This window comes from Chelonoidis abingdonii, chromosome 6 (assembly GCF_003597395.2).
Source record: "Chelonoidis abingdonii isolate Lonesome George chromosome 6, CheloAbing_2.0, whole genome shotgun sequence".
In the NCBI taxonomy this organism is placed as follows: domain Eukaryota; kingdom Metazoa; phylum Chordata; order Testudines; family Testudinidae; genus Chelonoidis; species Chelonoidis abingdonii.
In genome coordinates, this window is record NC_133774.1 from 151,608 (window position 1) to 173,957 (window position 22,350).

At 43.9% G+C, this 22,350-nt stretch overlaps 1 protein-coding gene across 3 annotated transcripts in view; it reads left to right on the top strand.

Moving 5' to 3' along the window:
• Positions 1–22,350, top strand: part of LOC116823316 (myosin-IIIb-like) — a 130,561-nt gene that overhangs the window by 65,967 nt on the left and 42,244 nt on the right. For all 3 annotated transcript variants that reach the window (XM_032777781.2, XM_032777784.1, XM_032777783.2), the window contains 5 exons: positions 4,436–4,482; positions 4,829–4,894; positions 6,011–6,130; positions 18,667–18,752; positions 19,034–19,081. In XM_032777781.2, the coding sequence (XP_032633672.1) occupies positions 4,436–4,482; positions 4,829–4,894; positions 6,011–6,130; positions 18,667–18,752; positions 19,034–19,081 (367 nt within the window). The remainder of the gene's footprint in view (positions 1–4,435; positions 4,483–4,828; positions 4,895–6,010; positions 6,131–18,666; positions 18,753–19,033; positions 19,082–22,350) is intronic.

Here is a 22,350-nt window from a genome sequence, read left to right on the forward strand (position 1 = left end):
TTACAGGCCTGTAATTGCCGGGATCACCTCTGGAGCCCTTTTTAAAAATTGGCGTCACATTAGCTATCCTCCAGTCATCTAGTACAGAAGCTGATTTAAGTGATAGGTTACAGACTACAGTTAGTAGTTCTGCAATTTTACATTTGGGTTCCTTCAGAACTCTTGGGTGATACCATCTCAGATCTGTCATCTAAAAAGAATGGCTCAGGTTTGGGAATCTCCCTCATATTCTCTGCCGTGAAGACCGATGCAAAGAATTCATTTAATTTCTATGCAACGTCCTTATCCATGAGTGCTCCTTTAGCACTTCGATGTCCAGTGGGGTATAAAATAATACCACAAGGGTAGAGAATTCAATATAGTGCCTTTGTAGTGCTGCTAATCGTAAATCCCCACTGGTGGGCCGAGGACTGGATGACATGATAATGCAATGAGACAAAGTGAGGTATAAGACCAACATCTTTTGGTGAGAGAAACAAGTTTTTGAGTGCACAAAGCTCTTCTTCAGGTCTCTCACCAACAAAAGTTGGTCCTGTAAAAGATATTACCTCATCTCTCTTGTGTCTTTAATATCCTGGGACCGATAGAGCTGTGACTACATTGTGTAGGATAATGCGATGACTTTCAGCACTCACAGGTGAAAACAAAGTTCCTTAAACAGGAGCAAGGCCAGCCAGTCTTCCCTTCAGGAAGAAAGTCCTTTAGATGAGTTGTGGTGCTGGCAGGTAGGGGGATGAACTAGGATGCAAAGTGGGATGGGAAAAGAGAAGGAGAACTGAACTGAACTACTGATTTTTTTCCCAGAAGTTTCAATAAGAAGCCCAAGAGTGTCATAGTTTATCCTCCTCATTATTTTGTCCACCAATTAGGTATACTATCCATAACACCAATTTTGATATATAAACTTCTGGTTCCACGCCTTCTGTTTTACCCAGCATAATTTCAACAGTCCTTGGATTATATCAACATGGCCTTTTGGGGTTAGACTAATCCAGCTCCTTTAGTTCTCTGCCACTTGTTTCAACATTCAGTGTTGTAAACAACTTGACCTATTTTTCATGGTTATTGTAACATCTTAGGAACTTTCACTCACTTCTTATGTTTGAGTTTACAATTGAGGTACATTTTGTAGGCCCAATAGTCACAAAACAACCCTCCTTCTGGGAAGCAAATTCTTGCAGTATGTTCACCTTACACTGAAGGTGAGCTTCAAATATATACATTTGGGGAGAGGGATAGCTCAGTGGTTTGAGCATTGGTCTGGTAAACCCAGGATTGTGAGTTCAACCCTTGAGGTGGTCACTTAAGGATATGGGCAAAAATTGGATGGATGATTTAATTGGGGGTTGATCCTGCTTTGAACAGGGAGTTGGACTAGATGATCTCCTGAGGTCCCTTCCAACCCTGATAGTCTATGATTCATTTCTAATAGTGGTATTTATAGTTACAAAACTACATACATGTTACTAAAATCCAGCCAACCAGTTTGTAACAGTTCCTTAGCTTGTTTTGTTCTGTACTTTTCTTAATCTCTATTTTGGATACTAAATTCTGAACCAGTTGGGCATAGAGGTAACCTCAACTTGTGCTAGGACACGCTGTTCATGTATTTTGGCTTCGACAGTCTTCCTATTTTCTAATGACAAAGATAACTTCAACTTTTCAAAGGACTGTAGGATATTTGACATAAGTGAACGGAATTGCAGGGAGAGTAGAATACATTCAGTTAACCTAACTTTCCAACACACGTGCACACATGCACTCTATATATGTATATTATAAAGGGCTGCCAATTAATCGCAGTTAACTCACACTATTAACTCAAAAAAATTAATTGGGATTTAAAAAATTAATTGCAATTAATCACACTGTTAAACAATAGAATACCAACTGAAATTTATTAAATGTTTGATGTTTTTCTACATTTTCAAATATCTGGATTTCAATTACAACACAATACAAAGTGTACAGTGCTCACGTTATATTATTTTTGCTTACAAATATTTGCATTTAAAAATGATAAAATAAGTATTTTTCAGTGCACCTCATAGAAGTACTATAGTACAATCTCTTCATCATGAAAGTGCAACTTCCAATGTAGTTTTGTTACATAACTGCACTCAAAAACAAAACAATGTAAAACATGGCCTTCAGGTCCACTCAGGCCTTATTCTCGTTCAGCCAATCGCAAAGAGAAACAAGTTTGTTTACATTTACAGGAGATAGTGCTGCCCGCTTCTTAATTACAATGTCACCTAAAAGTGAGAACAGGTGTTCGCATGGCACTGTTGTAACTGATGCAAGATATTTATGTGCCAGATGCACTGAAGATTCGTATGCCTCTTCATGCTTCAGCCATCATTCCAGAGGACATGCTTCTATGCTGATGACGCTCATTAGAAAAATAATTTGTTAATTAAATTTGTGACTGAATTAACTGGGGGAGAATTTTATGTCTACTGCTATTTTACGCATATTCTGCCATATATTTCATGTTATAGCAGTCTCGGATGATGACCCAGCACATGTTCATTTTAAGAACACTTTCACTGCAGATTTGACAAAATGCAAAGAAGATACCAATGTGAAATTTCTAAAGATAGCTACAGCCCTCAACCTAAAATTTAAGAATCTGAAGTGCCTTCCAAAATTTGAGAGGGACAAGGTATGGAGTATGCTTTCACAAGTCTTAAAAGAGCAACACTCTGATGCGGAAACTACAGAACCCAAACCACCAAAAGGGAAAACCAACCTTCTTCTGGTGGAATCAGACTCAGATGATGAAAATGAACATGCATCGGTCTGCACTGCTTTGGATTGTTATCGAGCAGAACCTGCCATCCTCTGGAATGGTGGTTGAAGCATCAATGGATATATGAATCTTTAGTGCGCCTGACATGTAAATATCTTGCAACACCGGCTACAACAGTGCCATGTAAATCCCTGTTCTCACTTTCAGGTGACGTTGTAAGGAAGAAGCAGGCAACATTATCTTCTGCAAATGTAAACAAACTTGTTTGAGCGATTGGCTGGACAAGAAGTGAGACTGATTTGGACTTGTAGGCTCTAAAGTTTTACATTGTTTTATTTTTGAATGCAGGGGTTTTTTGTACGTAATTCTACATTTGTAAGTTCAGCTTTCATGATAGAGATTGCACTATAGTACTTGTATTAGGTGAATTGAAAAATACTATTTATTTTGTTTTTTATAGTGCAAATATTTAAAAATAAAGTGAGCACTGTACACTTCATATTCTGTGCTGTAACTGAAATCAATATATTTGAAAATGTAGAAAACATCCAAAAATATTTAAATGGTATTCTATTATTGTTTAAAAGCGTGATTAATCTTTTTAATCGCTTGACAGCCCTAATATTATATTAATACCATGCACATAATATCCATTAAAGTGGTGTATGCTATACCTAACATATGTATTGGCTAACATAGTGCTCTCTCTGCCATTCTTGGTACCCTCCCATTGAGTTTCTCACAGATGACTCCCATATCCATATGGTTACATTTTTTCCAAGGAGATGTTTATTAAATAAATAACCTGGGTCTCAGCATTTTTCTGCCCTTGGTGGGATTTCCAACTCTTTCCAGTGTAGTTCCATGGGCAAATTTAATTAATGTCTTGTTTGCTTACCTCTTCCAGATTATTAATGAAAATATGGAATAAGACCGAACCTCATCCCCCCGCTCATTTCTTTGCTGTTTATCTTTGTCCTGTGTTTGTGGTCTTTCAGCCAGTCTTCAGTTCAGATGACAATGTTGTATCCAGGTTGTGCAAGACTGTATCACATCCTTCACTAAATTTAATTCTATTTGATCTGTTTTTAACCTCATCCTGTAATTATTTAAATAACTTACCTGGTATGACTCTTTATAAGCCTCCCATGCTGATTGTTGCTCATAGTTCAGTTGTCTTCATGACAACTGTGTGGGTTCTGGGTTTTTTTGTTTGTTTACACTGTTAAAATTATTCCCATTATTTTGCTAGGGATAAAAGTTACAGAGTAGTTGTAATTGTCAGGATCCCTCATCTTACTTCTTTTAGATTGGCACTATTTCTGCTTTTCTCCTTTCTTCTCACACTTCCCCAGTTTTCCCTGACTCTTTCAAAGATTGTGGCCAGTTATTCAGTAAATTGATTAGCAATTTCCCTCAGTGCCTCAGATGCTACTTCCTGGGTTGTCTGTTTTAGGTACCTGTACATTTTCCAAGTGTTCCTTTCCTGCTTCTAAGCTCACTGTTTTTCCAGGGTTTTGTTCATTCGTATTCAGCATGTGAAACTTAAACTTTTATTTGGGGAAGAGGGGGCACCAGGGCAAGCTTTCTGCACTTGTGAGGAAGGTTCCGTGTCTGCTGATCGTTTCACCTGGTTTGAGAGATGGGGCTGCAGAACTCAGTGTTACCTTTTTCTTTATCCAGCCACAGTCTCCAGAACAGGGACTTTGATGCCTCACATTAAAGCCAAGGTAAGAACCACGGGATCCCTAGGACAACCAATAACTGGGTCCTGGTGGCATGATTCTCCCATCTGGGATGTCTGCAATTAAGGAGAGAGAGAATGGGGACAGGCAGCCCTGCACGTTGGAATCTGTCTCTGCTCCTACAGCTCTTCCTCCTTTTATGGCATTGCCTTTCCCTCTTGTCTCCCTGGCATGTGCATACTCACCTTTTCCTCCTTTGAAATCCATTCTCTTATCCTTTTCCCAGATGCCCTATGGGCTTGTTCTTCAGATAGAGACAGGGCCTCCAGGGCTGGGAGCTCAGGGGAGTGATGTTGGAGTATGTGAATTACATGTCTAGGTCTGGTTTCAGGTCTTGCCAGGAACAGACAATAACTTCAACAATGCACGGAAGCAATCAGTGGGTGCTCAATTCCGGGTAAAGTACTGTGGTTTTATTTTGCTTATTTAATAACATGCAAGGAAATGCCGAAATCGCCCCCAGGAACTTGAGTATAGTCAATAGAGCTCCTAGAACATGGAGAAAGGACTTCTCTGAGCTACAAGTGCACACTGTAGTTGGGGGGAGTCTTGGCTTGCACTGCTAAGAGGGAGCTCCCGCTGCCAGAGCCCTGGCTGACACTGCTGATGGAGTTTTCACCAACAGGATCATGGATCCAGGAGGGTCTGGTTATTCTTTGTTTGAAGTGTTGTAGTAGCTGTGTTGGTCCCAGGATATTAGCGAGAAAAGATGGATGAGATCATGGTTGGTGAGTGAACCCTGGGCTTGGGGAGACCGGAGCCCAGCCCCCACTATAGCTGCTGGCCCCTGCCCAGCACCCCCAGCCCACTGTGGTTGCTAGTCCCTGTCCAGGTTAGTGTCCCCAGAGTGCTGGAGAGCCGAGCAGCACAGCCCCAGCCTCCCTGGGCTGTGCCACCCGGCCCAACCCCTGGCCAGCATGCCTCGCCTGCCCTGGGCCATGCCGGCCGGCCCAACACCCAGCTGACCAGCCTCTCTGCCCCTGAAGGTGCTCTTCCCCCAGCCAAGCTGCCAGCGCTGGGTGGGTGGCCGGAGTGGCCCCAACCCCAGGCGGGCAGTACAACCGGAGTGGCCCCAGCCCTGGGCAGGTGGCTCTGGCCTCTGCCACAAAGCGAACAGCCTTACAGCAGGCAGGATGGGGCCTGGAGGTGGAGCATGGGTGGGAACATGTCAGGCTGTTTGTGAAGGTACAGTCTTCCCATGTCTACGATACCTGCTGCCCATGAATGAAGTAATATCTGTTATCAATATTAATATCTTTTGGCAAAAGAAGCAAGCTTTCAGTTTCAAGCTGACACAGAGGTAATGTACTCAGAGTGTCACAGCTACCTACAAGCTAGAACAGATAAGGAGTTAACATGTTGGAAAAGGCCATTCAGAATGAAGTGGCCAGTTGACACCTCTGTAGTCCTAGGACAAAGAAGGGTGAGTGGGTACAGATTATTGTAATGAGCCAAAAATCAGGAAATTATTTGGCATACTGAGCTGCTGACCTGTGTCACTGCCTCCTACTAGCATTCCCTATCGGTGCTGATGGAGCGAATGTACTCTGCTAGCCCCCACTTTGTGCGCTGCATCAAACCAAACAGCCAGAAAGAGCCGGGTGTGGTTGACAGCCAAGTGGTGCTGGAGCAGGTGAGTGAGCGATTCGGCATCCCTTCAACCAGGTCCTGTTAGGAACCAGACCTGTGACAGAGCAGAGGGCTGAATACAGCTGGGACTGGGCAGGACAAAATCCATTGTGAGGGTGGGGTTTGAAGATTGAATGGCTTGAATGAACACTGAAAGCTTATTCTTTCGGCAGGAGGGCCAATGAGGGGGGCAGGGAGCAGAGAAGGCATAGCTCTTTGTCAGATCTACATCTTTCAGGATTTTTAAGATCAGGTTGGACAAACACCTGTCTGGGATCGTCTAGATAATACTTAGTCCTGCCATGAGTACAGGAGACTGGACTACATGACCAGGTCCCTTCCAGTTCTACAATCCTATACAGGACAAGCTGGGTCTCTTGATTGGTACAATCAAATGCACCATTATGTACTGGGAGGAAAGGACGTCACGCTTACAGGATGGAGAGCTATTCTGGAAATCAGTGACTCTGAAAAGGACTTAGCGATAAGGGTACATAACCAACTGAGCTTGAACATCAACTGCAGTGCCTTGCCTAGGAAGGCTAATGTGAATATTGGACATATATGTACAGGGGATTAGTGAGCAGGAGTAGGGAGATGGTATTTCTTTTTTATAATACATTGTTGAGACTATTATTGAATAAATAAAATTGAATTTTATCAAGTAGCATATGAAACGTCTTTTGCAAATACACCCTCCCCCACCCCCAGCAACATCCACATACACATGTAATACATTAAAATAACAGTCAGAGCCTAATAAATATTCTCTTCTTCAGCACAATGCAAAAAGGGCAAAAATTGCAACTGATTTGATCACTACTTGGGACTGAGAAAAAAGCTAATCATTATCTTTTGGGGTGGTGACAAATTCTTTTTGACACAAAAGAGATAAAAACGAGCATGCTTTCAGCAGCTGGAAAATTCTACAGTCCAGAAGATACTGAGGTAGACCTTCCAATACTCCAGATGTACGTGGGGAAAAGATAAGATGTGAAGGAACTTTTCCATGTCTGCTTTACAGGACAACAGTTTCCATGGTTTGGAATCTTAACTGAGTATATGCCTTACATAAATATAGGTTTGATTTAAAAACATGAGCTATCTTCAAAGTAGAAAACCAAAAGGCAAACTTAGAATCATGAATCATAGCCAGACCTTCTTCGTAGTATCTGTCATTATCTGTTTGAATAGTTGATTACATTGATTAAAATATATCAACAGTAAGAGAAAAAACCAACCTATCTATAATAAATTGAAAGGTCTTATACCATGGAAATAAGGAGTGCACAGGTTGTTCCTCCATCTCCTGAAGGCGAAGGCAGGGCCATCTATAATCTGGAAGAGCACAGATCTTAAACCAACATTTAGAAAAGCAGTATAGGCTCTACTACTTAAGAAAGAACACCTACCTCAGCATATAAAAATGGAAAGTCTCCTCAGACAATTATTCTGAACAATCGCTAAGGCTGAAATATGGCCCTATGCCACACTTTGGCTCCATAGACCATCTGTGATCTTATTTTAGCATTAAAAATTCTTAGTGCTGGGCAACTCTGTTCTCATTGTATGAGCAGGTAAATCAGAGCATCCCTTGAGCAGAGCCATTTTGTTATAAAGAATCATAGGGCTGGAAGGAACCTCAGGAGGTCATCTAGTCTATTCCCCTGCACTCATGGGAGGACCAAGCACTATCTAGACCATCCCTGAAAAGTGTCTGTCCAACCTACTCTTAAAAATCTCCAATGACGGAGCTTCCACAGCCTCAGGAGGCAATTTATTTCAGTGCTTAACTACCCTGACCATTAGGATGTTTTCCCTAACGTCCAACTAAACTGCCCATGCTACAATTTAAGCCCATTACTTCTTGTCCTATCCCAGAGGTTAACGAGAACAATTTTTCTTCCTCCACCTTGTAACAATCTTTTATGTGCTGAAAACTGTTGTCATGTTCTCCCTCAGTCTTCTCTTCTCCAGACTAAACAAAGCCAATTTTTTTTAATCTTCCTTCAGAGGTCGTGTTTTCTAAACCTTTTATCATTGTTGTTCTTCTCTGGACTTTCTCCAGTTTGTCCACATCTTTCTTGAAATGGGGCACCCAGAACTGGACACAATACTTCAGTTGAGGCCTAATCAGTGTGGAGTAGACAGACTTGTGTCTTGCTTACAATACTCCTGCTAATACATCTCAGAATGATGTTCGCTTTTTTTGCAAAAATGTTACACTGTTGACTCATATTTAGCTTGTAATCCACGGTGACCCCCAGATCCCTTTCTGCAGTACTCCTTCCTAGGCAGTGATTTCCCATTTTGTATGTGTGCAGCTGGTTGTTCCTTCCTAAGTAGAGTACTTTGCATTTGTCCTTATTGAATTTCCTCCTACTTACTTCAGACCATTTCTTCAGTTTGTCCAGATCATTTTGAATTTTAATCTTATCCTCCAAAGTACTTGCAACTCCTCCCAGCTTGGTGTCATCCGCAGACTTTGTTAATGTATACTCTGTGCCATTATCTACATCATTGATGAAGATATTGAACGAAACTGGACCCAGAACCAATCCCTGCAGGACCCCACTCGATATGCTCTTCCAGCTTGACTGTGAACCACTGATAACTACTGTCTGGGAACAGTTTTCCAACTGGTTATGCACCCATCTTATGGTAGCTCCATCTAGCTTATAGTTCCCTAGTTTGTTTATGAGAAGGTCATGTGAGACAGTATCAAAAGCCTTACTAAAGTCAAGATATACCCCATACTGCTTTCCCCCATCCACAAAGCTTGTTACCCTGTCAAAGAAAGCAATTAGGTTGGTTTGACATGATTTATAATATATGGAGATATGCCTATCTCATAGAACTGAAAGGGACCCCAAAAGGTCATTGAGTCCAGCTCCCTGCCTTCACTAGCAGGACCAAGTACTGATTTTGCCCCAGATCCCTAAGTGTTCCCCCTCAAGGGATTGAGCTCACAACCCTGGATTTAGCAGGCCAATGCTCAAACCACTGAGCTATCCCTCCCCTCTTGTTCTTGACAAATCCATTCTGACTGTTACTTATTACCTTACGACCATAAGAATGGCCATACTGGATCAGTCTAGAGGTCCATCTAGCCCAGTATCCTGTCTTCCAACAGTGGCCAATGGCAGGTGCCCCAGAGAGAATGAACAGAACATGTAATCACCAAGTGAACCAACCCTGTTGCCCATTCCCAGCTTCTGGCAAACAGAGGCTAGGGACACCATCCTTGCCCATCCTGGCTAATAGCCATTGATGGACCTATATTCCATGAAAGCAGCATACAATCGAGTATCCTTAACCACAGGTTATTTATAAATCCTACAAGATAAAGTAAAACAGTTATTAGTTGTGGCTATACTAGCCCTAAAACAGGACTGCTTTTTTGTGTAATAAATTAGCCTCTAAAGCTCGTATTTCAAGTTTAGACAACAAAAAGCTGGAATAAATTTTCCCTGCCACATCTATCAGACTACTAGGTCTGTAAGAAACAGGATTCTTTCTATTCCTGTTTTAAAAATAAAATAGGAACTACAGTACTAGACTTCCAGTTAGACGGAATCAATCAAGTATGATTAACGACAGTAAATAATTTAGCCAACACCACCAATTAAGATTCTCCTAAAAAATTTCAGCAGGGAGAAGAATCTTCCCCTGAAGCTTTTTTCTGTTATTGGACTAAAATAAATGACTATACTTCACTGTTCTTTACTGGAGACTAGAGAGGTAAATCAGACAGAGGATTCCTCATTGGATCAACTATAGTAAAATTATATTTGAAAAAAACTGGTTTGGGGGGAATCAAAGACTTGGCCAAAATATACTGTCCAGGCTTTGTCATTAATATAGTGTCTCTACCAGTGCCTGAGGCTACCATCTCATTAAACATGGAAGAATTTTTAGCTCTAGCTGCTGCTTCAAAATCCTTCCACAATATCGAAGATACTCTTATTTTTTGTGTATAAGTCTGTATCTTCTGGCAGCTACTAAAATTCTTAAGTAAATTAGGAGAGGAATTGCATCCTACCCTGTTAGTTATGTGTGCTAATGCAGACTTTTTCTTCATACAGTCTGCCTCAAATCAAGTGTGTTTATCTTTGACAACATTTTTAGAATAGCTAAAACCAAAATCAGTTTGTTTAAAACAAGAGTTCCCAAACTTTTTTGCTGGCATGACCCCATTTTAATAAATTATTTTTTCCCAGGACCCCAGATAGCATGGAGGAGGCCATTTTGAAAATTAAAGTGATGTTCTCTGCACAGCATTACATCACATGCACTATATGTGTGAGATCAAGTCACAATGGAGGACGCCAGTTTACTCTACAAAATGACTTCATACACACAGCATGACCTCATACCTATGGTGCATGTGAGGTCACGCTGTGCAGAGAATGCCATTTTGTAGAGCGAAATGGTGTCCTCCATGCATCATGACCTTGCACGCACTGTACATGCTAGAACATGCTGTGCAGAGCAAAATGATGTTCGCCACGCATTATGGATTGCTGCAACCCATAGTTTGGGAACTGCTAGTTTACAAACAAGTGACTCAGATGTTAGGACTTTACCAACAACAAGTGTGATTGACAAATTTGAGAGGAATTTTTGGACTAAATAATTTGACTCGGAGGTTAGATTTCTCAGAGTCCTCTAATCTCCTAGATAATTTGTCACAAATGTCAGGGGCTTGTTTTAGTCTTTTACAACCATGTTGTTCCCAAGGGGTAATTAGGACATCCTCAACCACTGGAAACAAAACTCTCTTCAGAAAGGGCACATTGGGCATAATTATAAAGAGAGGTTGATCGCTATCTGGGCAAGAAAGTATAGAGAAATCCCTAGAGAAGGGCCAATTAATTATAGGAATAATATAATCAAGACTACTACCACCAGTCAATGAAATAAAGGTAAAATGTTCTTCTTTCCCCCAAACTTCTTCAATTTATAGTTATTAAACATATCTAATAATGCCTTTAAATTTTGTCCAGAGATGTTAAGCACCTGATCTCTAGAATTTTGAGGGGGAAGTTCAAAAATCTCCTCAATGTTTTCTTTATTCAGTGTTTAAAAATCTTCCAAAATAATTAGATGAGCCACTGAGAACTGAAGACTTATCATATCAATTTGCTCATCCAGACATGCCAACAATGACTCAGAATAAAATGGGGAGCTTATGGAGGGAAAATAACATTTAGTACTAGAATTTGAAGATCAAGAAAAAAGTTAATACAGCCTGAATGCCCTGACACTTTGATTCCAAAGGTAAAATCTGGGCTTTCAGGTGGAAGGAAACCAGGGAGGCAAGTACTCCTGATATATGACCCCTTTTAGATAAATGGCTTCCTCCATGGAGAGAAAATTCAAAATCAGGAAAGACTATGATTTCAGACTCATCTAACTACGTTTCTTGTTTTGTGTTTTCTTTTTAAAATTTTAAAAATTAAAAAAAAACCCTCTGTCATTCATCTTATTTTTATACCGGAGTAAATTCCTGGTAAATTATTCTGGCAAAAGGTCTCCGTAGATGGAGGAAAAGAAATGGGAGAATCTAATCAAATAGGTGACATTGGCCCAACAGCCTAATTGTAAGAATTTTGATTAATCTCCAAATATCACATTTTTCTGTTGAGAAATCTGCTTGGAAGATAGTAAACATAAGGAGTGGGAATCTTCTTGGACTTCCGTCTCAAGACTCCCATAAAAAATAGCACCATTTCAGAGAAGGGGAATGGTAAAACTAGTGGCCCTAGTAGAAGAGACTGGCGGTTCAAATTTAGGAGATCCTGTTAAATTAGTAGCACAAAAAGTTCTAGAATGTACCTGAGGAAAAGTTGATGTAAAATCCTGAGATATATTCTCTTAAGATAAAGGATAGGAACCAGCCTCTTCTTAGACACAAATAATTATACCTTAGATCCTTACTCTATAGGATATTCCCAAATAATATATCTGCTCTAGAGATGAAGACACTTTGGCACCTTAGCTGTTTGCTCATCTTCCAAATTCTAGAAACTATATGGCAATAAAAAAATTCCACTTCTCGCCTCTCATGCATATTGTGAGAGTAAAGGTTCAACAAAGTTAGAAAGTAAATAAAAATAAATCTTATCAGCCAATACTGATTTAAATGGATAGCTGTAAGAGACTATCTGAACATACTCCCCTCGAAAAACTAAAAACTCAGTGGTCCATTTCGGTTAAACATGAGAGGGCCAAATCTTCAGCATTTTGTTAGACCCTAAGATATTTGAAAGATTTCTAAGAAAGGGAGAATTATCCCTTGAAATATTTAAATCAGAAGATGGTAAACCAAGAAGAGAAGTATCAGAGGGGTAGCCGTGTTAGTCTGGATCTGTAAAAAGCAACAAAGAGTCCCGTGGCATCTTAAAGACTAACAGATGTATTGGAGCATAAGCTTTTGTGGGTGAATACCCACTTCGTCAGATGCATGTAATGGAAATTTCCAGAGACAGGTATAAATATGCAGGCAAATATCAGTCTGGAGATAACGAGGTTAGTTCAATCAGGGAGGGTGAGGCAGCTGAAGTATGAACACCAAGGGAGGAGAAGCTGCTTTTGTAGTTGGCTAGCCATTCACCGTCTTTGTTTAATTCTGTACATGAACACAAGAAACCTGGGAAACAAGCAGGAAGAATTGGAAGTTCTGGCACAATCAAGGAATTATAATGTGGTTGGAATAACAGAAACTTGGTGGGGCAGTTCACATGACTGGAGCAGTGTCATGGATGGGTATAAACTGTTCAGGAAGGACAGGTATGGGAGGAAAGATGGAGGAGTTGCATTGTATGTAAAGGAGCAGTATGACTGCTCAGAGCTCCAGTATGAAACTGGAGAACAGCCTGTTGAGAGTTTTTGGGTTAAGGTTAGAGGTGAGAGCAACAAGGATGATGTCATGGTGGGCATCTGCTATAGACCACTAGACCAAGAGGATGAGGTGGACGAGGCTTTCTTCGGACAACTAACAGAAGTTTCCAGATCAAAGGCCCTGGTTCTCATGGGGGCTTCAATCACCCTGACATCTGCTGGGAGAGCAATACAGCAATGCACAGATAATCTGGGAAGTTTTTGGAGAGTGTTGGGGACAACTTCCTGGTACAAGCGTAGGAGGAACCAACTAGGGGCCGTGCGTCTCTTGATCTGCTGCTGCTCACAAACAGGGAATAAGTGGTAGGAGAAGTAGAAGGGGGTGGCAACCTGGGCAGTAGTGACCATGAGAGGGTCGAGTTGAGGATCCTAACAAAATGAAGAAAGGAGAGCAGTAGACTATGGACTCTGGACTTCAGAAAAGCAGACTTTGACTCCCTCAGGGAACTGGTGTGCAGGATCATTTTTATATTATTTTTATTTATTATTATCCCCTGAGAGGCTAATATGAGGGAGAAAGGAGTCCAAGAGAGCTGGCTGTATTTTAAAGAAGTCTCATTGAGGTTGCAGGAACAAACCATCCCGATGTGTACAAAGAATAGCAAATATGGCAGGCGACCAGCTTGGCTTAACAATGAAATCTTCGATGAGCTTAAACTCAAAAAGGAAGCTTACAAGAAGTGGAAATTTTGACAGATGACTAAGGAGGAGTATAAAAATATTGCTAGAGCATGCAGGGGTGTAATCAGGAAGGCCAAGGCACAATTGGAGTTGCAGCTAGCAAGGGATGTGAAGGGTAACAAGAAGGGTTTCTAGAGGTATGTTAGCAACAAGGTGGTCAGGGAAACTGTGGGACCCTTACTGAATGTGGGAGGCAACATAGTGGCAGATGATGTGAAAAAAGCTGAAGTACTCAATGCTTCTTTTGCCTCAGTCTTCACAGACAAAGTCAGCTCCTAGACTGCTGCATTAGGCAACACAGTGTGGGGAGGAGGTGAGCCGCTCTTAGTGATGAAAGAACAGGTTAAGGACTGTTTAGAAAAGCTGGATATGCACAAGTCCATGGATCCAAGGGTGCTGAGGGAGTTGGCTGATGTGATTGCAGCGCCATTGGCCATTATCTTTGAAAATTCGTGGTGATCGGGGGAGGCCCCGGACAATTGGAAAAAGGCAAATATGAAAAAAGGAAGAAAGAGAACCTGGGTGTAGTAGGGCAGCTGCCTCACTTCTGGAGAACAGGTGTTTAAAGCAACCAAGCTTGGCTAATTGGGGAAGCAGTCACAGCAGGGGTCACACCCCAATTATACCACAGCTGGCCCTATAAAAGGTCTGTGAGCCAGGAGTGGAGTCAGTCTCTCTCTTGCTCTGGAGAGGGAAGGACCTGGCTGCCTGGGAGCTTAGGGTACAGGAAGTAGAGCGGGGCTGGGGAAAGGTAAGAGGAGCTGGGGAGCTCCAGCCTGGCAAATCCCCAGGCCTTGCTAAAGGCCAAAGCTGGTACAGGGGTTGCAGAGGTGCAGCCCAGGCTTAGGCAGAGGCAGCTGGTCTGATTCCTTTGCCAGTGATGAGTGGCCTTCACAGACTGCAGTCTGCCCCACTGAGCGGGGACTAGATGACGACTGGCAGTAGTCACTGAGGCAAGGTGGGTTTATAGGTTGGGGGTTCCCCTGGGAGGGGAAACCCAGACAGAGTAAGGGGTTACTGCAGAGACAGAACTCTGAGGTAAAGGGGTCCGGGAGGGACACCTATTAGCTTCACTCCCTCTGGGGCACCTGGCATTGGCCACTGTCGGTAGACAGATACTGGGCTAGATGGACCTTTGGTCTGACCTGGTACGGCCGTTCTTATGTTCATGCAGAGGGCTGTCCATGGGGTAGGAGCAGAGGGTCTGTGGGGTTCATGCAAAAGGGTGTGTGGCGCTGTGGGGTGGGCCTGTCCATGGGGTAGGAGCAGAAGGTCCGTGGGGTCCATGCAGAGGGGTGCGTGGTGCCGTGGGCTGGGCCTGTCTGGAGCTGTGCATGGGGTTGTTGCGGGCGGGGGGGGGTGCATGAGGGGTTGGTGCAGGGGGTCTGGAGCAGCAGGAGAAACGCTGGCCTGAAAAGGGCACTCCGTATGCTGGAAAAGAGCTAATTCCCAGATGACCAGTGGGAGGCGCTGCGCCGATGAGTCATCGCTTCGCTACATCAGAAAACTACAGACCGATCAGTCTCACTTCAGTCTCCAGCAAAATCATGGAGCAGGTCCTCAGGGAATCCATTTTGAAGCACCTGGAGGAGAGGAGGTGATCAGGAACAGTCAACATGGATTCACCAAGGGCAAGTCATGACTGACCAACCTGATTGCCTTCTATGATGAAATAACTGGCTCTTTGGAAATGGGGAAAACAATGGACGTGATATATCTTGACTTTAGTAATGCGTTTGATACGGTCTTCCACGGTATTCTTAAGAGCAAGTTAAAGTAGTATGGATTGGATGAATGAACTATAAGGTGGATAGAAAGCTGACTAGATTTTCGGACTTAACAGGTAGTGATCAATGGCTCAATGTCTCGTTGGCAGGCAGCGTCAAGCAGAGTGTCCCAGAGGTTGGTCCTCCGGCTGGTTTTGTTCAACATCTTTATTGATCTAATAGACAAAAAGGCATAACATGATCCAGTGAGATAATTAGTCTTTGGAGCAACCTTAGAATCATAGAATATCAGGGTTAGAAGGAACTTCAGGAGGTGATCTAGTCCAATCCTCTGCTCAAAGCAGGACGAACACCAACTAAATCATCCCAGCCAGGGCTTTGTTAAGCCAGGCCTTAAAATGAATGGAGATCTCCACTTTAAGAATGGAGATTCCACCACCTCCCTAGGGAACCCATTCCAGTGCTTCACCACCCTCCTAGTTTTTTGGTAATATCCAACCTAAACCTCCCCCACTGCAACTTGAGACCATTACTTCTTGTTCTGTCATCTGCTACCACTGAAAACAGTCTAGATCCATCCTCTTTGGAACTCCCTTTCAGGTAGTTGAAAGCAGCTATCAAATCCCCCTTCAGTCTTCTCTTCTGCAGACCAAACAATCCCAGTTCCCTCAGCCTCTCCTCATAAGTCATGTGCTTCAGCCTCCGAATCATTTGTGCTGTCCTCTGCTGGACTCTTTCCAATTTTTCCACATCCGTCTTATAGTGTGGGGCCCAAAACCTTCCAAGGGATGTGCTGAATTCTCCATGACTTGAAGGTCCTTGACCTTTAAATCAGGATTGGACATCTCTAAAAGATGTGCTATAGAAATATAGAGCTGCATGGGATCTCAAAGTCATCAAATCCAGCCATTTGCACTGAGGTAGGACTGAGGAAACCTAGACCATCTTTGACAGAGGTTAGTCTAACCTGTTCTTAAAAATCTCCAAAGATGGAGATTCCACAACCTTCACTGGAAGCCTGTTCCAATACTTAGCTAACCTTATAGTTAGGAAGTTTTCCCTAATATCTAACCTAAATCTCCCTTGCTCAAGACTAAGAGCATTACTTCTTGTCCTACCTTCAGGGGACATGGAGAACAGTTGATCACGGTCCTCTTTATAACAGCCCTTAACATATCTGAAGACTGTTATCAGGTCCCCCCTCGGTCTTCTTTTCTTGACTAAACATGCCCAGTTTTTTTAACCTTTCTTCATAGGTCAGGTTTTCTAAATCTTTTATCATTTTTGTTGCTCTCCTCTGAACTCTCTTCAATAAAGTGTAGTACTTTGCACTTGTCTTTATTGAATTCCATTGTGTTTATTTCAGGCTTATTCTCTAGGTTGTCAAAGTCAGTTTGAATTCTAATCCTGTCCTTGAAAGTGATTGCAATCCCTCCCATCTTGGTGTTATCCACAAATTTTAGAAGCCGACTCTCCTATTATCCAAGTAATTAAGGAAAATATTGACTAATACCAGACCCAGCACTGACACAGCCCGCCCCCCGTCGAACCTCACTTGAGACATCCTCCCAGTTTGACTGAACTGTTGGTAACCACTCTGAGTATAGTCTTGTAAACACTTGTGAACTCACCTTATAGTAATTTTATCTAGATCCTTTTCCCTAGGTGTTTTTTTTAAGAATATCACATGGGATTATGTCAAAAGCCTTACTAAACTCACGATATAGCGTATTTACTGATTTAGTTGGGAATTGGTCCTGCTTTGGAGCAGGGGCTTGGACTAGATGACCTCCTGAGGTCCCTTCCAACCCTGATATTCTATGATTCTATGATAACTGCTTCCTCCTCTATCCACTAGGCCAGTAACCCTGCCAAAGAAGGAAATTAGGTTGGTTTGGCATGATGTGTTCTTGACAAATCCATTCTGATTATTTTTTATAACTCACTCAGCATCCTGACAAATTGATTGTTTAATACTTTGTTTCAGTATCTTTCCATGTATTGAAGTTAGGCCGACTGGTCTGTAATTCCTTGGTTTCCATTTTTTTTCCATTTTTAAAGATAGGTGCTGTGTTTGCCCTTCTCTGGATACCTCAACCATTCTCCAGGAGTTCCTGAAGATAATTGCTAATATTCCAGGATTGCTTCTGCTAGTTCCTAAGTACCTTAGGGTGAATTTCATCAGGGCTTCCCTACCTCAATACGTTTGACTTTTCTAAATATTCTTTAACCTCTTCTTTCCCTGTTTTGGCTTTCAGTCCTTCCTCTTGTTGTTATATTAGTTATGTCGAGGGTCTGGTCACCGTTAACCTGTTTAGTGAAGACTGAAGCAAAATAGAGATTGAACACATCCGTCTTCTGGATGTCCTCTTTTTATTAGCTCTCCTTCCTGGCTAAGTAGAGGACCTACATTTTCCTTCATCTTTCTCTTGCTCCTTCTGTATTTAAAGAACCTCTTCTTATTGCCTTTGATGTCCTTTGCTAGGTATCACTCATTTGGTGCCTTAGCCTTTCTGATTTTATTCTTACATGCTTATATTATTATTTTTATTCTCCTCCTTAGCAGTTCATCCATGTTTCTGCTTTTTGTAGGATTATTTTTTTATTTTCAGGTCATTCATTCAAGAGCTCCTGATGGAGCCACTTTGGTTTCTTCCTATTCTTCACATTGGGATAGTTGGCAGTTGTGTCTTTAATGTTGTCTCCTTGAGAAAACGCCAGCTCTCCTGATCTCCTATATTCCTTAGATTTTCTTCCCATAGACCTTACCCTACCACGTTTCTGAATTTGTTGATGTCTGCTTTTTTGAAGCTGCTTTTTTGTCCTTATTCAGTGCTCTCACTTCTTCCTTTCTTTCAAATCATGTCATCTATGATTTCATGTTCGCATTCCCCCAGTTTCCTTCCACCTTCAGATTCTCGGTCAGTTCCTCCCTGTTGGTCAAAATGAAATCTGAAAAGGCTGACCCACCTGGTTATTTTCTTCACTTTCTGAAACAACTTTGTCCCCAATACATTCCAAGAACTTATTGGAAATTTTGTTTTGCTGTATGACTTTTCCAACAGATGTCGCTAGATCAACCGGGAGTTATGGGTCTGGTTACAGGAATTTCTGTTTGAACTTCTTTGACCTATGCTGTGCAGGAGGCCAGACTTAGATATCATAACGGTCCCTTCTGGCTGTAAAATCTGTTAATCTCTTTTTGAACCTTATTGTGTTCTCACCCCAGCTCAGGTACAATGGATTGCTGGAGACCACCCGGATTCGGCGAAATGGCTTTTCCTGGAGACCCTCTTTTGAGGAATTTGCAGAAAGGTTTGTTAAAATCATGAAATGTTGTTTGATGAAGGTCGGAAGAGAAGTGATTCCAATAATGAGGTGAGGGAATTGCCAGTCTGATCAACAGTGAATGAAATTACCTGATTAAAAAGTGTGAAAAGGACCTAAGACAGTGGATATAGTATGTGTGGGGTAGGGGGAGGAAGTGGACGGGTACTGATTTGTGGTCATCCTTCCTATAATGGGAACACTGGATCAGCTCAGGGCATCAGAGATTTATCTCTCCCTTGTTGTTATGTTTGGTTTATTTCTCACAGATATCGAATTCTCCTAATTAAACCAGATGTCCCGCTCACACGGGAAAGGTAAGAACCTTCCTCTCTGCCCCCTATAGTCATGAGTAAAGAACAACACAGGAAATTTCTGAAGAGCAAAATTTGCTAAACCAACTTGATTGCTGTTGTGAAGGAATTGTAAACTGAATAGGTGAAGGGAGTAGCGTGGGAAGGGATCTTGCGATCAAGGGACTATAAGTACCTAGACAAAGTGATTTGGAGTTTGGTAAAAGCATTTGATACAGTGATGTGTGGAACCTTTCTTGCTCAAATAATTCACATTGGCTTGGATAGAAACTCGGTCACATAGAGGAGAGAGACTCGGCTGAAGAAGGAAAGTGATAATGGGGTGGTGTCCAGCTTTGGTTGGTCTCTTCCTCTCCTCCCCAAGTTCTTTAGTGTGTGTGTGTGTGTGTGTGCTGCTTTCTTGCTTCCTACTCTGTGTACATACTGGGCCAGTTACTGTGTTTGTGCGTGTATAATATTGGATGTAACATTGAGTGTTTGCATCTACTCCGTGTCTGCTGTTAGTTATCTGCCATTCAGAGTGTTATGTTTTGTTCAGACTTAACTGATTCATGGTTACTACATGTTCTTCTTTGAATGCTTGCGCATATCTATTCCAATTAGGTGTGTGCACGCCACGTGCATGTTCGTCAAAGATTTTTTTTACCCTAGCAACACCTGGCGGGTCGGCTGGGCGCCCCCTGGCGTGGCGCCACTATGGCACCGAATATATACCCCTGCCAACCTGTCTGCTCCTCAGTTCCTTCTTACCACCCACGTTGGTCGTTGGAACAGTGGAGCACGGCTTAGCTGATCTCCACTTCCCTAGCTATTTACGCGTTCTAGTACTTATTGTGTATATAGTTTAGTTTTATAGTTGTAGTTAATACTTTTAATACCCTTTCGTAAACGTAGTTAGTGTATATAGTTCAGAGGGTTGTGGATTAGCCCCTTCCCCTCTCCCAGTGCCCAGGTCCATGCCTGGTTCACAAGGTTTCAAACCGTGCTCAGCCTGCCGGCGGCCGATGCAAACAGGAGACCCTCACGATTCTTGCCTAAAATGCCTGGGGGAATCCCATCTTGCAGATAAGTGCAAGATTTGCAAGTCGTTTAAGCTGCGGACAAAAAAGGAGTGGGACTTTCACCTTAAGCAGCTCATAATGGAGGCAGCCCTCACTCCTCCATCTTCGGCACCGAGTGCCGCACGGTCCACACCGGGGAGAAGTGCCTTGTCGGCACCGGAGAGCGCCGGCACCACGAAGACGTCCAGGCACCAGCCGTCACCGGCCCAGAAGCCAGCCCAGCACCGCTCCCTCTCCCCACGTGCCAAAAAGCTAAAAGCTCCTGCGGCTCCAATATTTGCACCGCAGTCTGAGCAGCAGCTGAAACCAAGCCGCCCGGCACCAGCAACTGCCGCGGCACCTGCAATCTCGGTGCCGTTGATTCCGGTGCATGACAGCTCCCCGGCACACGCCTCGGTTGAGCTTATCGTTCCCACCACGCCAGAGACCTTTTCGACAGCGAGGGAACTCATTGCACTAATGGAGCCCACCCTGCCTCAACCCCCGGCACCGCCGGTGTGGGTTGTTATATCAAAGGGGAAGCCTGCCCTGGTCAGGCCACCTTCCATTGACGCCGCAGGCACGCACTCAAGATCGAGGTCTCACCAGCGCTCTCTATCTCACCACTGGTCCCGATCTAGGCACCGGTCGCAGTCTCGGTACCGATCTCCTCGGTACCGGTCGTACTCGTGGCACCGCTCCAGGTCCCGCTCACCAGACCGATATTCCAGACGGTGGTCCAGCTCCCGGGACCATTCACGCCGCAGCCACTCTCACCATAGAGCTTCGCAGTCCCGGTCGACCTCCCGGCACCACGCTGGTCGCAGGTTCCGGTCACCCTCTTGGCACCGGTACGACTCCCGGTACCGGTCACTGGTGCGGCATGACGTATGGTACTCTGCGCACAGGGCTCCTCCTCACGTGGGCTTTGCTCCGCCATGGCCATCACGGCATCCATCTGACTCTTCGCACGCTGATAGCACCGCCTACGGGGATTCAGAGCCGCATAGCCGTGTCCTCCAGTAGGCCCAGGGCCCAGAACAAGTGCCTCAGTGGTCCTTCTGGATGCCTTGGGCATATCATCAGGCCCAAGGCGAACTTACAGTACCATCTCGTTCCGCCCCGTCGGAACACCGCGCACCAGAGGCCACTGTTAGCCGCCCTCCTCCAGCGGGTACAGATGACTCGGCTTTGGCACCGGACCCTCAGGTGTTCCCAGACCCTGATGTTCTTCAGGAACAGGAGTCACTGCATGAGCCAGTCGTACCGGGTCTGTCGTCCTCCTCGTCACCAGACGAGGCAGTAGCCGGTACCACCTCATCAGGCCTGCCCCTGATCGACCTCCGAGCCCACCAGGACCTTCTAAGACGAGTCGCCTTAAATATCAACCTCCAGGTGGAGAAGGTCCCGGAGGTGGAAGACCCGGTCATAGACATACTGTCGGCGGATGCGCGAACTCACGTGGCTTTGCCATTCATCCGTTCCATCCAAGCCAAAGCGGACACCATTTGGCAGTCTCTGGCGTCTATCCCTCTACGGCCAGAGGTGTGGAAGGGAAATACATGGTACCCTCTAAAGGGTACGAATACTTATATACCCATCGTCCTCCATGCTTTCTGGTCACTCAATCTGTGAATGAGCGAGAGCGCCACGGCCAGCAAGCCCCCGCCCGGAAATCGCGGGAGGCTAGAGGGATGGACCTCCTGGGACAAAAAGTCTACTCTGCCGGAGGCCTCCAACTGTGGGTGGCTAACCAACAGGCCCTGCTCAGCAGATATAATTATAATACCTGGCAGTCGGTGGGTAAGTTTGCTGAACTGGTCCCACAGGACTCCTGCCAGGAATTCCAGGCCCTTCTGGAGGAAGGGAAGAAAGTGGCACGGACTTCCCTGCAGGCCTCACTCGACGCTGCTGATTCGGCGGCCAGAACCGTGGCCTTGGGAATTGCAATGAGGAGGATATCGTGGCTGCAGGTGTCAGGCCTACCTCCTGAACTGCAACACACTATCCAGAACCTTCCATTTGATGGACAGGGCCTTTTCTCTCAGAAAACGGACCCTAGACTCCAGAGTCTCAAGGATAATCGCGTCATTATGCGTTCCCTCGGGATGCATACTCCGCAAACCCAGCGAAGGTCCTTCCGTACCCAGCCTCAGCGCCATTACCCCCCACCCAGGCCACGATAAGACTTTGGCAGAAGGTGTGGTCACGGGAACCGTAGACGGCAATCGA